The sequence below is a fragment of the Hemiscyllium ocellatum genome, chromosome 4, assembly GCF_020745735.1.
Source record: "Hemiscyllium ocellatum isolate sHemOce1 chromosome 4, sHemOce1.pat.X.cur, whole genome shotgun sequence".
Classification (NCBI taxonomy): domain Eukaryota; kingdom Metazoa; phylum Chordata; class Chondrichthyes; order Orectolobiformes; family Hemiscylliidae; genus Hemiscyllium; species Hemiscyllium ocellatum.
Genome location: NC_083404.1, coordinates 123,637,061 through 123,653,682, shown reverse-complemented (window position 1 = coordinate 123,653,682; position 16,622 = coordinate 123,637,061). Strand labels below are relative to the sequence as shown.

Below are 16,622 nucleotides of genomic sequence, written 5' to 3'. Positions count from 1 at the left end.
TTTTTGAGTATTTTTCAATTTAGGGGAGTTGGAAAAAACAATTGATATTTTAGAAGCCGTGCACGAATACAGAGGCAAAGATGCAAGGTCACATGTGTTCATATTCCCTTGTACCAAAGCATCACTGACAAATATTTCACATCAAAGTTCCTAGCTCTTGTCCATTCCATAATGTGAAATAAATAGTAGTTCTGATAATCACCAACATCTCAAAATTGAATGTGAGAGGTGGTAGAGACAATTATTACTTTTGTGCAGTGCATGGAGTATTCCTGATTTCACAAAGTGGCTATCATTAGCAGAATGATTTTTTGTGGCAAATTGATAGTTGCGTTTCCTACAACCTTTTAAAAAGTTTGCAAAAAGTTTACAAGTGCTTCACTGACAGTAAAACACTGTGGGACACCCTGATATCACAAAAGATATTAGATAAATGCAAGTCATTCTTTAATATGTCCCACTTTTTACATACTTCTCACCTTCATTGAGCTTTCAGCCCTCACCCTTTACATTACCATCTGAAATTTCTAATTCCCCTACTTTATGAGCACTGCAGTTTCAACCACACTTAGCAATATCTCCCACCCATAATCCTACATCTGATCATCACTATTCGAGCTCACACTCTACCACATATCAGATCATTTCCAATTTATGCAAATTCCAGGATCCCTCTATATCTTGAATTAAATCGTGATAGCACTTTCAACTTCAACTGACAGGTTGTGACTTTCATTTCTTAGATCTTTGTCTCAGAAGCAATGCCTATGATCAGCTCACAAATGCTGGAACCACCTTCCCAGCATTAGAGACTTCGATAAACTCCAAAATTCTCACATTTACTGATCTTCTATGAGTCATAGCATGGTCTGCAGGACAGAACGAGGCTCTTCAATCCATCAAGTCTGCGCCGACCAAAAATAACCATCTACCTATTCTAATGCCACTTTCCAGCATTTAGCCCATAGCCCTGTAAGCCATCACACTGCAAGTATACATCTAAATGCTTCTTATGAGGGTTTCTGCCTCCACCATCCTTCTACACTCACTCAGTGAAAAAAAATTGAGTATGCAGTAGGTTCACAGCAGGTTAAATAATTATAGAAAACTAAATTATGCATGCTAAAATTCTGAAATAAAATGAAAAATAATAAAAGACAAAGGAGATCAGACAATATGAGAAAGCCCAACAAACCTCGCCAAATCGTTAACCTCACTTCATCATTAAAACACTGGCTGATTTATTATGAATGGTTAGTCTTTCTGTTTTAATGACCAATCACGGAAACTGTTTGTGGCAGAAATGAACATACAGCAATCTAAAGTTTTCAAATTTCTGTAGGACCTTGCTACTTCCGATCTCTAATTCTTCGCAGCCCTTCAGCCTTCTAAAATATCTGTATTCTTCCAATTCTGGATGATTCAGCATGCTCAACTTTAATTGGTTCACCACTGGAGACTATACTTCCAGCTGCTTATGACCTAAGCTTTGCAGATTCCTCCACAGATCTCTTGCCCTCTCTTTCTTCCTTTAAGCTACTCCTTAGAAGTGAGTCCTTTTCATCCTCAAACTTGTTTGATAGCTACCTGAAATATGCCTTGAGGCATTTTACATGAATGAATATGCTGGGGAACGACATTGTTGTTATATACTGATGTTAGGGACTGGCCTTCCACTGTCTTTTACCCAGCAGACATTAAAACCTTAAGTATTCCAACAGAATAAGTGGCGATATTGATCTATTTCCAAAATTTCATTAATACTAATAATTAAAGCAGTGAGTAATCTTGTTAACAACATGAAAAGATAAGTATAGGATTTTAACTCTATATGATGTATTGCTTTTTATCTTACTCTGGCAGAATATGATACGTATCCTATTCACTGTCAGACAAATTTAATATTAGATGCAACACTAATGTAATACCTCAAGTACCAATATATCGTGGGAAACAATACACACCAAAATTCAGTTAACAGCTGCAGTCAAATCAACTGTCATGCTTCAACTACTCAATAAGTCTAGTTATGAATAACTTCCAATTATCCATTCATCAATGGCCGGTCACCTCTGTGAAATTTGGATGAATTACTGGAGAAACTAGTTCACACTCAGTTCTCTCATAATCAATATATCCTGCATGACTGCAATACTACAGTGCTACTAAAAACAATATTTTATATTTTGAGCAATTGCGTCCTCAGAAAAATATGAAAAAAAATGGAATCAAATAGCAAGCACTTTAAATTTACTTTGGACTTTGAAACAACTGTTAACAATTTATCAAACATCGCTGGATTAAGCATTAACAAAACTGCAATGAGTAACTTCATTCAAAATATACAACTTTCAAGAATTACTCAGTACAAGCAACAAACAGATTTTAATGTGGCTATGAAATTGAACACCATGTTCCAAGCAACAGCATTATAAATATTTCTAAACAATGTCAGAAACTAAGTTTTTTGTTGCCTACTGTAGAGTGTTTTGTTTTGTCCACTCTAGATCAAGCTAGAACTTGGACATCGCCTAACTCTGAATGCCTCAGATCACACACACATACAAACCTGATGCTGACGTAAATGTTTATTATTCAACAGATGTTTAAATATGGGCCACGTATAGCCATTACAGAACAGCAAATGTACTTACTGGAGGGCATGGTATATGTGTCCTCTTCATCTATGATCTCTGCATAGTCATCGGTTTCTGCAAGTGAAGAACCACGCATTTTTAACAGAGTTTGCTCAAGGCATAAAACGTTTCTAATTAAACTTAGACACACAGCATAAGGAAGGCATTAGAAGATAAATGTCTGCTTTCCTTTTAGACAGGGCTGAAGCCCACGCTTTTGAAAAAAAAAACTACTTAGATTTCACTCAATCGCTATTACAGAAAGTGACGTCTGTGGACAGCCAGAATGCAAAGCTATTCCTGGAGAATCAGATGACATCATCCAATCTTAAGTACAGCCTTCCCTCTTGGAAAAAGGAAGAACGGCAAGTAGGGGATGACCCCGATGAGATGGAAAAAACATGAACAAATTTCTAAATAAAATAGGAAAGAACTGACCTATGTTTAAAACACGCTTTGAAGTTTAAATAAGGAAACTGAACATAAAAGATCTGTATGCCACAGCAAGCTCAAAATTGGCAAAACCCTTTCTGCTGGCCCCCTGTGATTTACATAAAATGTCAAGGCTCTATCTGGCCAAGGTTATTATAGAGCAGTACAACACAAGGGAAAACAAAGGTGGTCTTTTCCCAGAATTCAGTTCTGATGACTTCCCACACATCGAAATTTCTGGCAATTGGCCTTGTAACCACGGTTAAAAAGGAGTATTTCATTTGGACCATTTACATGAGTTAAATGTAATATAATTTCAAAACATTTTTATAGAGTTCCTTCATTTTTTTAAACACCTATTATGTTTGAAACATTTAACCAGATTAATTTACTTCATAAAAAACTGAAATACAAAACCTGTCACTTGATGCGAATTAACAACTTTCACTTACAAAGCTGTTTTGAATTAATAAAACATCCCAGAGCACTTCAGTCAAAAAAAATGTGAGTAAAATGGCAGGTTAGAGATCGGTTTTCAGGGAGCTTTTAAAGGAGGGGCAGAAATTCAAGACAAAGAGAAGGATAGAAAACCAAAGGTATTACTTCTGCAGTCAAAAGTATACAAAAAAGGGAGACTAATGAGTGAAAAAAAATGTACAGGAACAAAATCTGAAAGTAGTGGCAATGATGGTAAGGAATGGGGCAAAGGATTGGCCAAAAAAATGAATTTAAAAGCAAGAAAAAACTCAAATGGAGGCTAGCAAACAAGGGGAAAGGGACAGCATGGTAATGCAAGACTGGATGTGGGTGATGGAGCTTTGAACACATGGCAATATTCTAAAGGCAGAACTTGGGTGCACGCCAAGGAGAGCATTGGAGAAATGAAGTCAGGTCAGAAGGAGAAACATAATTGATGGCATCCAGGATGGAGGGTTAAACTTCATTGCAAAAGAAGACACCAAGATTGTGCACCATTGCATTCTATTTACGTTGTCATATAGAGGGAGGAAATTAATTGCTTCCATGTGTCGTTTTGGATGAGAGATCCTGCACTGAACAAAGTTCTTGCTGATCAAGAATTTAATACTGGTTATGCAGCCAAATAGGACAACATTGCATAGCTTTAAACATTCACAAAATTTAATTGAACATTTTGTATTACTGAGGTGTTCTTATCACTATCAAAGCCAGCATTTGCACATCCCTGATTGCTCTCAAAAGGTGCTGGTGAGCTGTCTTCCTGAACAGCTGCACTCCGTCTGGTGCAGTATGCGCTACATGTTGCAGATGATAATCAATGGTGTTCCAAAAGGTAGCATATAAAAAGAAAAGTGGAAAATTAAAGACTAGGCACATTGATGAAACCATCCAGGCAGGCTGGATGGAATCAAGATGTGCAATCTTAAGATTGCTGGTGGTGGAAATCATTTAATTGTATCCAGAGAAATCTGAGATTTGTCATTTTAGCCCACATAGCCTTAGAGCTATGAGCAGAAAACAAAATGAAGGGAGCTGGGAATTGATTATAGAACGTTGTGTGATGCAAGTATTAACTGAGTGATGACAACTCTTTTGAGAATTTTAATGACAACACTACAGTTGATTACCAAATAGTAATTTGAAAGACCAGAGGAATGAAGAATTGGTGTTTCGAGGAAAGTAGGGTAACAACATTTGTGGGGAGGGTACACAGCCTAAAGAAGGGAAGAATACAAAGACAGTAGGAGTATACTTAAGAGGGAAATCAGGAGGGCAAAAAGGGGAAATGAGATAGCTTTGGCAAATAGAGTTGAGGAGAATCCAAAGGGTTTCTATAACTACATTAAGGACAAAAGGATAACGAGGGAGACAATAGGGCCCCTCAAAGATCAGCAAGGTGGCCTATGTGTGGAAACACAAAACAAGTACTTTGCATCATTGTTTACTGTGGAGAAGGACATGGAAGGTATAGAATGTGGGGAAATAGATGCTGACGCCTTGACAATATCCCTATTTCAAAGGCGGTGGTGTTGGATGTCTTGAAACACTTAGAAGTCGCCAAGACCTGATCAGATGCACCCTAGAACTCTGTGGGAAGCTAGGGAAGTGACTGCTGGGCCCCTTGCTGAGATATCTGTATCATCGATAGTCAAAGATAGGGGCCAAAAGACTGGAGGTTAGCTAATGTAGTGCCACTATTTAAGAAAGATGATAAGGAAAAGATAGGGAACTACAGACCGGTGAGCCTGACATCAGTGATAGGCAAGTTGTTGGAAGAAATCCTGAGGGACAGGATTTACATGTATTTGGAAAGGCAAGGACTGATTACAGATAGTCAGCATGGCTTTGTGCATGGGAAATCATATCTCATGAACTTGATTGAGTCTTTTGAAGAAGTAACAAAGAGGATTGAAGAGGGCAGAGTGGTAGACATTATCTATATGGACTTCAGTAAGGCATTTGACAAGCCTCCTCATGGGAGACTGGTTAGTAAGGTTAGATCTCATGGAGTACAGGGAGAACCAGCCATTTGGATATAGAACTGGCTCGAAGGTAGAATTCAGAGGGTAATGGTGGAGGGTTGTTTTTCAGACTGGAGGCCTGTGACCAGTGGAGTGCCACAAGAATCGGTGCTAGGTCCACTACTTTTTGTTATTTACGTAAAAGATTTGGATGTAAACATAGGAGCTAGTAAGTTTGCAGATAGCACCAAAATTGAGATGTAGTGTACAGCAAAGAAGGTTACTCAGATTACAATGGGATCTTGATCAGATGGGCCAATGGGCTGAGGAGTGGCAGATGGGAGTTTAATTTAGATAAATGTGAGGTGCTGCATTTTGGAAAAGCAAATCAGAGCAGGACTTCTACACTTAATAATAAGGTCCTGGGGAGTGTTGCTAAACAAAGACACTGGAGTGCAGGTTCATAGCTTCTTGAAAGTAGAGTCGCAGTTAGATAGGATAGTGAAGGCGGCATTTGGTATGCTTTTCTTTATTGGTCAGAGCATTGATTGCAGGAGTTGGGACGTCATATTGCAGCTATACAGGACACTTGTTAGGCCACTTTTGGAATATTGTGTGCTATTCTGGTCCCCTTAATACTGGAAGGATTTTGTTTAACTTGAAAAGGTTCAGAGAAGATTTATAAAAGATGTTTCCAGGGTTGGAGGATTTGAGCAATAGGGGGTGGCTGAATAGGTTAGGGCTATTTTCCCTGGAGCGTCGGAGGCTGAGGGGTGACCTTATAGAGGTTTATAAAATCATGAGGGGCATGGATAGGATAAAAAGACAAAGTTTTTTCCCTGGGGTAGGTAAGTCCAGAACTAGACGGCATTAGTTTAGGTTGAGAGGGGAAGATAAAGGAGGGGCCAAATGGGCAACATTTTCACACGGAGGATGGTGCATGCATGGAATGAGCTGCCTAAGGAAGTTGTGGAAGCTGGTACAATAACAGCACTTAAAAGGCATCTGGATTGGTGTATGACTAGGAAGGGATTATAGGGATATGGGGCAAGTGCTAGCAAATGGGACTAGATTAGGTTAGGATATCTTGTTGGCATGGACAAGTTGGACCAAAGAGTCTGTTTCCATGCTGTACATCTCTATGGCTGTATGAGGTCACTAAGATGAGCTATGCTTTGCGATAGCCAAAGGAAAATAGAGACTAAGACTCAAGGTGATTTCAGGGGTAGGTCAAAGGGATGGATAAATACAGATCACAGGCCTGGGTAGGGGGCGAATAAATCCATTGACTGGGGATGGTCTTAATCTCAAACTGCGGGAAATAACTTAAGTGAATGAATAACTCTGGTGTATTTTTATAATGCTTTCCAGTCATCGTCTTCATTCTCTTCACAGCAATCCAGACAGAGGCAGAATTGTAGTCCCCCAGTAGGTGTGCAGTAAGGCGTAGTAAAATTCCCTAGATGGCCCTCCCACTCTCTTCCAAGCTATCCTCACCTGTCTGCAATTTCAACCTAACGCTTGGCTTTTCCCCAGCTGAGGCTCTCAAGCATCTGCATCTGTGGGGTTTCAATTTGATTAGACTTACAATGTGGAAACAGGCCCTTCGGCCCAACAAGTCCACACCGACCCGCCAAAGCGCAACCCACCCATACCCCTACATTTACCCCTACCTAACACTACGGACAATTTAGCATGGCCAATTCACCTGACCCGCACATCTTTGTGACTGTGGGAGGAAACCGGAGCACCCGGAGGAAACCCACGCAGACACGGGGAGAACGGGCAAACTCCACACAGTCAGTCGCCTGAGTCGGGAATTGAACCCAGGTCTCAGGCGCTGTGAGGCAGCAGTGCTAACCACTGTGCCACCGCGCCGCCCACAATTTGGAGGCTGGCCAGAGGAATTCAAGGAATTGGGAAGCTCAGTACATATTACCGGAGTCTTAGATGGAGTGAAGGTGCACCTGAGTGCTTCTTTTCCACACCAGATGCTCACTGCTCACCACCCCCGTTCCCAGACAAAAAGCTGTCCTCTAGCAGTTATCCACTGGTTCACTAATTTTCTCTAGTTTGCTCCCATGAAACCACAAACAAATAACTGGTTCTCAACTGCAGAATAAGATTCTGGGATTAATTGTAGCTCTAGTCCTGATAGCAACTGCCACTGGTGCTAGTGCTGCTGAGATAACAGAGCACCTAGCCAATCAGACTGAGACATTCCAACCTCCATTCAACCAACACTCCATGAAGTGTTAAATGGTTAAAAGGTCTACGTAATTTGTGAGGATGCATTCCTCACTGACACACTGCATGGTGGGATGGAAAATCCTACATCTGAAAACACCTGCCCTTCTTAAAGTCCTGGTACTCTTATGCTCAATTTTAATGCCAAAAATTTACAATGCACAAATTCAGAAAGCTGGAACAGAAAGACCAGCCAACTACTAAGTATGTGTCAGTAATTTGTGTGGTCAAGCTTAGTGTATGAGCGCCATTGATACATGTGAAGACGTTCACTGTTAAACATACATCTGAAGTTGGTTAAATATTTTTAAAGGAATGTAAAACTCCACCTGCTCAGCAGTTTATTCCAGATGCAGTAACCAGAGTAGTTTTCATTACAGTGACAAATTTCCAGCAATTAAACACAGAAATATTTAACAAACAATTAACCGTGCTTTTTACACTTAATCCATTACTGTGCAAATAAAAGGAACAGGTTTAAAACAACTTATAACACCAAGTTAACACACTTGGGCACAAAATAAATGAGCTTCAAAACTAGAAAATTACAGAGCCATCATCACTTCCTCCCTTCCTCCACATCTCTTCTCAAGTGCAGCATCTTTAAATATTTTTAAGGCAGAAGTAGATAGCTTCTTGATTACCATGGGGATGAAAAGTTATCAGAGGTGTGCAGAAGTGTAGGGTTGAGATTAAAATCAGATCAGCCGAGATCGCATTGAATAACCCAGCAGGCTCAAAGATCCAAGTGACTGAGTTTTGCTCCTTACTTGTATGTTCTGTCTGCCATGCTTCTGCAATTTGAATTCCCTTTGACCACAGTGTACACATTTTGCCACTGCTATTGTCTCATTACTGCTACCCATTCATGCCAGCTTTCTTTGCTTGCGTCACTGATACCTTATTTCTTCAATTCTTACCCTGACCTGACATTTGCAGCATTTTAATGTATTCATACTGTCCAAATGCGATTCTGACCAATTGCAATCTCCATGATATTTATGGTGAATGTTTTGAAAATGTCACAATATCAAGAGTAGGTTTTTGGCCCTGACACAGTACCACTTGCTACATATCTTGCCTGTCTTGTTTTACTTCAGCAGTCTTAGGTACTGGGCATCACCATGACTGGGGAAAGAGAAGGCTACCCTGTGAATGGAGTAACTGTGGCAGTAGAAAGACTTCAAACTAAGAAGGGCAAGGAAGCTTCAGGCAAAGGTAAATCTTCAAAGTTTGAAGGGAACAATTAAGCCTGTTTATCAAAGTAAACTGAGCAGATGTTGACAAGAGCTGAAGAATAGTAACAAAGTATCATTGACTAAGATCACATCAGAAAGAGTTACAGAAAGTTAAAATTAAAGGTGTTAAATCTAGATGCACAAAATATTCATATCATAATTGATTAGTTAATGGAAAAATAGATTTGATCTTTTAGCTTGTACTGAGATGTGGTTGCTGGTTGATCAAAGCTGTGAAGCAAACATATTTTCAAAATTCTTGACGTTTGGAAAAAAAAATCAATAAAATGGACAAGGAGGGAGAGTAACGCAGATAATAAAAGATGATATAAAGACAATAAAAAGAATTTTCATTAGGAAAATGAGTACATATGGAGCTCAGAAATAACCAAGGGTGGGTTGGTACTTGGGAGTTCGATGTTCTGGCTATTACGGAGACATGGGTAGAACAGGGACAAGATTGGTTGTTGCAGGTTCCAGGGTTTAAATGTTTTAGTAGGGTCAGAGGTGGGGGTAAAAGAGGGGGAGGTGTTGCATTGCTCGTTAAAGATAGCATTACAGTAGTGGAAAGGACGATGGATGAAGACTTGCCATCTGAAGTAGTTTGGGCTGAGCTTAGAAATAGGAAAGGTGAGGTCACCCTGTTAGGAGTTTTCTACAGGCCTCCTAATAGTCCGAGAGACGTAGAAGAAAGGATTGCGAGGATGATTCAGGAGAAGAGTGAAAGTAATAGGGTGGTTGTTATGGGGGACTTTAACTTTCCAGATATTGACTGGGAAAGCTATAGCTCGAGTACGTTAGATGGGTCGGTGTTTGTCCAATGTGTGCAGGAGGGTTTCCTGACACAATATGTAGACAGGCCAACAAGAGGTGAGGCCATACTGGATTTGGTTCTGGGTAACGAACCAGGCCAGGTGTTAGAATTGGAGGTAGGTGAGCACTTTGGGGACAGTGACCACAATTCGGTGACTTTTACTCTAGTGATGGAGAGGGATAAGTGTGCACTACAGGGCAAGAGTTATAGCTGGGGGCAGGGAAATTATGATGCATTGAGGCATGACTTAGGATGCGTGGCTTGGAAAAGTAGGCTTCAAGGGAAGGGTGCAATCAATATGTGGAGCTTGTTCAAGGAGCAACTACTGAGTGTCCTTGATAAGTATGTACCTGTCAGGCAGGGAGGAAAGAGTCGTGTGAGGGAGCCGTGGTTTAATAAGGAATTGGAATCCCTTGTTAAAGGGAAGAGGGTGGCCTATGTAAAGATGAGGCGTGAATGTTCAATTGGGGCGATTGAGAGTTATAAGGTAGCCAGGAAGGATCTAAAGAGAGAGCTAAGAGCAGCAAGGAGGGGACATGAAAAGTCCTTGGTTGATGGGATTAGGGAAAACCCAAAGGCTTTCTATAGGTATGTCAAGAATAAAGGATGACTAGGATAGGAATAGGTCCCGTCAAGGATAGTAGTGGGAAGTTGCGTGTGGAGGCTGAAGAAATTTGGGAGACACTGAATGAATACTTTTTGTCAGTATTCACTCAGGAACAGGACATTGTGGCCAATGTGAATATTGAGTCACAATTAATTAGAATTGATGGCTTTGAGATATGTAGGGAAGAAGTGTTGGAAGTTTTGGAAAGGGTGAATGTAGATAAGTCCCCTGGGCCTGATGGCATTTATCCTAGGATTCTCTGGGAAGCAAGGGAGGAGATTGCAGAGCCATTGGCCTTGATTTTTATGTCTTTGTTGTCTACGGGAATAGTGCCAGAAGACTGGAGGATAGCAAATGTGGTTCCCTTGTTCAAGAAGGGGAGTAGGGATAACCCTAGTAACTATAGGCCGGTGCATCTTACCTCTATTGTGGGCAAAGTCTTAGAAAGAATTGTAAGGGAAAGGAATAATGTGATCAAGGATAGTCAGCATGGTTTTGTGAAGGACCGGTCGTGCCTCACAAACCTTATTGAATTCTTTGAGAGGTGACGAAGGAGGTGTACGAGGGTAAAGCGGTTGATGTGGTGTATATGGATTTTAGTAAGGCGTTTGATAAGGTTCCCCATGGTAGGCTACTGCAAAAAATACGGAGGTATGGCATGGAGGTTTGGATTAGGAATTGACTGGCTGGAAGAAGACAGAGGGTAGTAGTTGATGGTAAAGGTTCATCTTGGAGTGCAGTTACCAGCGGTGTTCCGCAAGGATCTGTTTTGGGACCATTGCTGTTTGTCATTTTTATAAATGACCTGGAGGGACTAGAAGGCTGGGTGAGCAAGTTTGCGGATGATACGAAAGCCGGTGGAGTTGTTGACAGTGAGGAAGGATGTGGCAGGTTACAGCGGGATATAGATAAGCTGGGCAGAAAGGTGGCAAATGGAGTTCAATGTAGCTAAGTGTGAAGTGATTCACTTTGGTAAGAATAACAAGAAGATGGAGTACTGGGCTAATGGTCGGATACTTGGGAGTGTGGATGAGCAGAGGGATCTTGGTGTCCATGTACACAGATCTCTGAAAGTTGCCACCCAGGTAAATAATGCTGTACTGGCTTTTATTGGTAGAGGAATTGAGTTCCGGAGTCCTGAGGTCATGTTGCAGTTGTATAAGACTCTGGTGCGGCCGCATCTGTACTGTGTGCAGTTTTGGTCGCCATACTATAGGAAGGATGTGGAGGCACTGGAACGGGTGCAGAGGAAGTTTACCAGGATGTTGCCTGGTATGGTAGGAAGATCGTATGAGGAAAGGCTGAGGCACTTGGGGCTGTTTTCATTGGAGAAAAGAAGGTTTCGGGGGGACTTGATAGAGGTGTACAAGATGATTAGGGGTTTAGGTAGGGTTGACCATGAGAACCTTTTTCCACATATGGCGTCAGATATTACGAGGGGGCATAGCTTTAAATTAAGGGGTGGTAGATATAGGACAGATGTTAGGGGTAGATTCTTTACTCAGTGAGTCATGAGTTCATAGAATGCCCTGCCAGTAGCAGTGGTGGACTCTCCCTCTTTATGGGCATTTAAACGGGCATTGGATAGGCATATGGAGGAAAGTGGGCTAGTGTAGGTTAGGTGGGCTTGGATTGGCGCAACATCGAGGGCCGAAGGGCCTGTACTGCGCTGTATTTTTCTATGTTCTACAGATGCCGACAGCTGATGATTCACAAGGTTATTTGTTTCATCAGTTTCTGCCAGACCTACTGAGTATTTTTATCATTATTTTGTTTTAGATTAGATTAGATTAGATTATTTACAGTGTGGAAACAGGCCCTTTGGCCCAACAAGTCCACACCGAGCCGCTGAAGCGCAGCCCACCCAGACCCATTCCCCTATGTTTACCCCTTCACCTAACACTACGGGCAATTTAGCACGGCCAATTCACCTAACCTGCACATTTTTGGACTGTGGGAGGAAACCGAAGCACCCAGAGGAAACCCACGCAGACATGGGGAGAATGTGCAAACTCCACACAGTCAGTCCCCGAGGCGGGAATTGAACCTGGGTCTCTGGTGCTGTGAGGCAGCAGCGCTGACCACTGTGCTGTCCATTATATGTTATATGTTTATATGTTGAGGAATGCATGAAGGAACAGGTTATTTTGGATTTAATGTTGTATAACCAAACAGAGTCAATTAGTATTTTTATATTAGAGGATTATCTGGGAGATAGTGAGATCACAATAATAGAATATGATAATCTTCAGTCTGCTTGCTAACTCTATTTTCTTTCATGATTAGATTCAAGACACTACTCTCAGAAACAATTTCATTGATACTTAAACAAATTGATAAGTTAAAATAACAATGAAAGAGTTATTGATGACTACTGAGAATGGCATTTTGTGACCCTGTGCCTGCATACCTAACATGTGTACCTGGGTGATATATGGTACTGGGATATGACATTATCTTATATGAATAGGTATTAAACTATTTTTGAACAGCATAGAAAAATACAATTTAAAAAAAAGGATGCCTCCTAAAGAAAGATTTACATATATATTATCACCTAAACTGATTCTTTATTTCTTGAACTTTATCACTTATGTTAACAAAGACTTTAAGAAATTGGAATTGTATGTACCTGTTGTTTGGGTGACTATGTAAAGCTTCAAACTATTGAATACATCACAGACGCAATTTTGGAGTAAATGGCACCAGTCACAATATAAGTGAAAGCATTGATAGGCATGCAATTAACTGTTGCAAAAATTATGCAGGCTATGACTATAAGCACCTAACACTAATCTGACATTAATGGAAATGTTTAAGAGCGCAACACTATCTAAACACCTAAGTACAGGCTTAGTAGCAGAGTGGATCTTTTATAAGAACGAGGAGTAAAAGTAGACAACTCAGCCCCTCAAGCCTGCTCCATTTAATATGACCAGGGCTGATCTCACCTCACCCTCAACTCCACTCTCCATAATCCTTCAACCCATTACTAATTAAAAAGCCATCTATCTCCTCCTTAAATTTACTCAATGTCCCTGCACCCAACATTCTTTGGGGTAGTGAAGTCCACAGATTCAAAACTCTTTGAGAGAATTAATTTCTCCTTGTCACAGTTTTAAATATGCTATCCCTTATCCTAAAACTATGATTTCCATTCTAGGTTCTAGGCAACATCCTCTCTATGGCTAGTTTGTCAATCTGCTTCAGTGTCTAATATACCCCAAACTCCTCTCAATCTTCGAAACAGTACAGAATAGAACACTTCCGAAATGTTCATTCTCTCTTCATAAGACGAACTCCACATTTATGAAATCAACCTAGCGAACCTCTTCTGAACTGCCTGAATATAACTATATCCCTTCCTATGTAAGGGGACCAAAACTGTTTGCAGGTGTGATCTTACTAAAGTCTTGTACAGTTGCAACAACACTCATACTTTATACCTTTAGCAATAAATGCCAAAATTCATTTTGCCTTCTTTATTACCTGCCATACTACTTACTAGTTTTCTGTGATTAATGCAGGAGGACACCCAGATCCCTCTGCACCAAAGCACTCTTTTTATTTAGATAATATGTTATCTTTCTATTCATAAAATGGATAACATCACACTCTAACTGTACTATTTATACAGATCAACAACATAAAGATGATGATATCCTTTCTTTACAAAAGGTGTATTGTGCTCTTAAGTTGTAAAAATTATCAGCGAGAAGTGTGGCAAGTACCAACGAAGTTTCTGCTGACTTCCAGGATTCTGCATTAACTAATCAAAAACATGATGGAATACTTTCCATTTGCAACTCACTTGAGAAGGTTGACACCATCCAGGACAAAGCTACCTGCTTGATTGGGACATCTACAACCATCCACTCCCTCCACACCAATACGCAGTATACCATGTACAAGGTGCACTGCAGAAATTTACCAAGGCTCCTGAAAGCGGTTTTTCATTTTGGTGAAATAATGTCCTGTTAACAAATCCGTAAATGCAATGTATTCTAAAGCCGTACATGATATGATCAAGCCTTTTTGCCCATTTCTCTTTTGGTTCATGTATGATACAAAATCGCCTTGCATTGGCTCTGTACCTAACAACTACATGTTGAAAAAAACAAAAGGCACATAATTCGCACGGTGTTCCAGTGTATCTACTGCCCTTGTCTTTCTAGATGGAGTACACTGGGCAAGTTTTTATTTCTTTGGATCAACTAAATTTTTACTTCATAATTCTCTATTCTGAAGCTAGTATATAGAGTCCTAGAGATGTATGGCATGGAAACAGACCCCTTGGTCCAACTCGTCCATGCTGACCAGATATTCCAACCCAATCTAGTCCCACCTGCCAGCACCTGGCCGATATCCATCCAAATCCTTCCTATTCATATACCCATCCAAATGCCTTTTAAATGTTGCAATTGTACCAGCCTCCACCACTTCCTCTGGCAGCTCATCCCATACACATACCATCCTCTGCGAGAAAAGGTTGCCTCTTAAGTCTCTTTTATATCTTTCCCCCCTCATCCTAAACCTATGTCCTCTAGTTCAGGACTCCCGCACCCCAGGCAAAAGACTTTGCCTATTTATCCTATCCATGCCCCTCATGATTTTGAAAACCTCGAAAACGTCACCCCTCAGTCTCCGATGCTCCAGGGAAAAGAGTCCTAGCCTATTCAACCTCTCCCTTTTGCTCAAATCCTCCAACCCTGGCAACATTCTTTTAAATCTTTTCTGAACCCTTTCAAGTTTCACAACATCCTTATGATAGGAAGGGGATGAGAATTGCATGCAATATTCCAAAGGTGGCCTAATTAATGTTCTGTACAGCTGCAACATGACCTCCCAACTCCTGTACTCAATACTCTGACCAAGAAAATAAAGGAAACCAAATGCCTTCTTCACTATCCTACCTACCTGCAACTCTACTTTCAAGGAGCTATGAACCTACACTCCAAGGTCTCTTTTTTTCCAGCAACACCCCCGAGGACCTGACCATTAAGTGTATAAGTCCTGCTAAGATTTGCTTTTCCAAAATGAAGCACCTCGCATTTATCGAAATTAAACTCCAACTGCCAATTCTCAGCTCATTTGCCCATTTGATCAAGATCCCATTGTAACCTGAGGTAACCTTCTTCGCTGTCTACTGCACCGACAATTTTGGAGTCATCAGCAAACTTACTAACTATATCTCTTGTGCACACATCCAAATCATTTATATAAATGATGAAAAGTAATAGACCCAGCACCGATCCTTGTGACACTCTACTGGTCACAGTCTAAAAAACAACCCTCCACCACCACCCTCTGTCTTCTACCTTTGAGCCAGTTCTATATCAAAATGGCTAATTCGCCCTGTATTCCATGAGATCTAACCTTGCTAACCAGTCTCCCATAGGCAACTTTGTCGAATGCCTTACTGAAGTCCACATAGATCATGTCCACCGCTCTGTCCTCTTCAATCCTCCTTCGTTATTTCTTCAAAAAAGCTCAATGAAAAGTTCGTAATACATGATTTCCCATGCACAAAGCCATGCTGACTATCTGTAATCAGTCCTTGCCTTTCCAAATACACGTACATCCTGTCCCTCAGGATTCCCTCCAACAACTTGCCCACCACCGACGTCAGGCTCACTGGTCTATAGTTCCTTGGCTTGTCCTCATCACCTTTCTTAAACAGTTGCACCACATTAGACAACCACCAGCCTTCCAGCATCTCACATGGGAGTATCAATAATACAAATATCTCAGTAAAAGGCCTAGCTTCCCACAGAGTTCTAGGGTACACCTGATCAGGTCCTGGGGATTTATTCACTTTCATACATTTCAAGACATACAGCACTTGCTCCTCTGTAATAAGGACATTTTTAAGACGTCACCATCTATTTACCTACATTCTATATCTTCCATGTCCTTTTCCACAGTAAATACTGATACAAAATATTATTTAGTATCTCCCCATCTCCTGCAGCTCCACAAAAAGGCCACCTTGATGATATTTGAAGACCCCTATTCTCTCCCTCGTTACCCTTTTTTCCTTAATATATTTGTAAAAACCTTTTGGATTCTCCTTAACTCTATTTGCCAAAGCTATCTCATGCCCCCTTTTTGTCCTCCCGATTTCTCTCTTAAGTATACTCCTATTGCCTTTATACTCTAAGGATTCACTCTATCTATCCTGTGTGTACCTGACATATGCTTCCTTCT

General features: G+C 40.7%; 1 protein-coding gene across 9 annotated transcripts in view; it reads right to left on the bottom strand.

The window, feature by feature from the left end:
* Positions 1–16,622, bottom strand: part of LOC132815081 (focal adhesion kinase 1) — a 557,743-nt gene that overhangs the window by 139,481 nt on the left and 401,640 nt on the right. For all 9 annotated transcript variants that reach the window (XM_060823816.1, XM_060823815.1, XM_060823817.1 and 6 more), the window contains one exon: positions 2,655–2,711. In XM_060823816.1, coding sequence (XP_060679799.1) covers positions 2,655–2,711 — 57 coding nt within the window. The remainder of the gene's footprint in view (positions 1–2,654; positions 2,712–16,622) is intronic.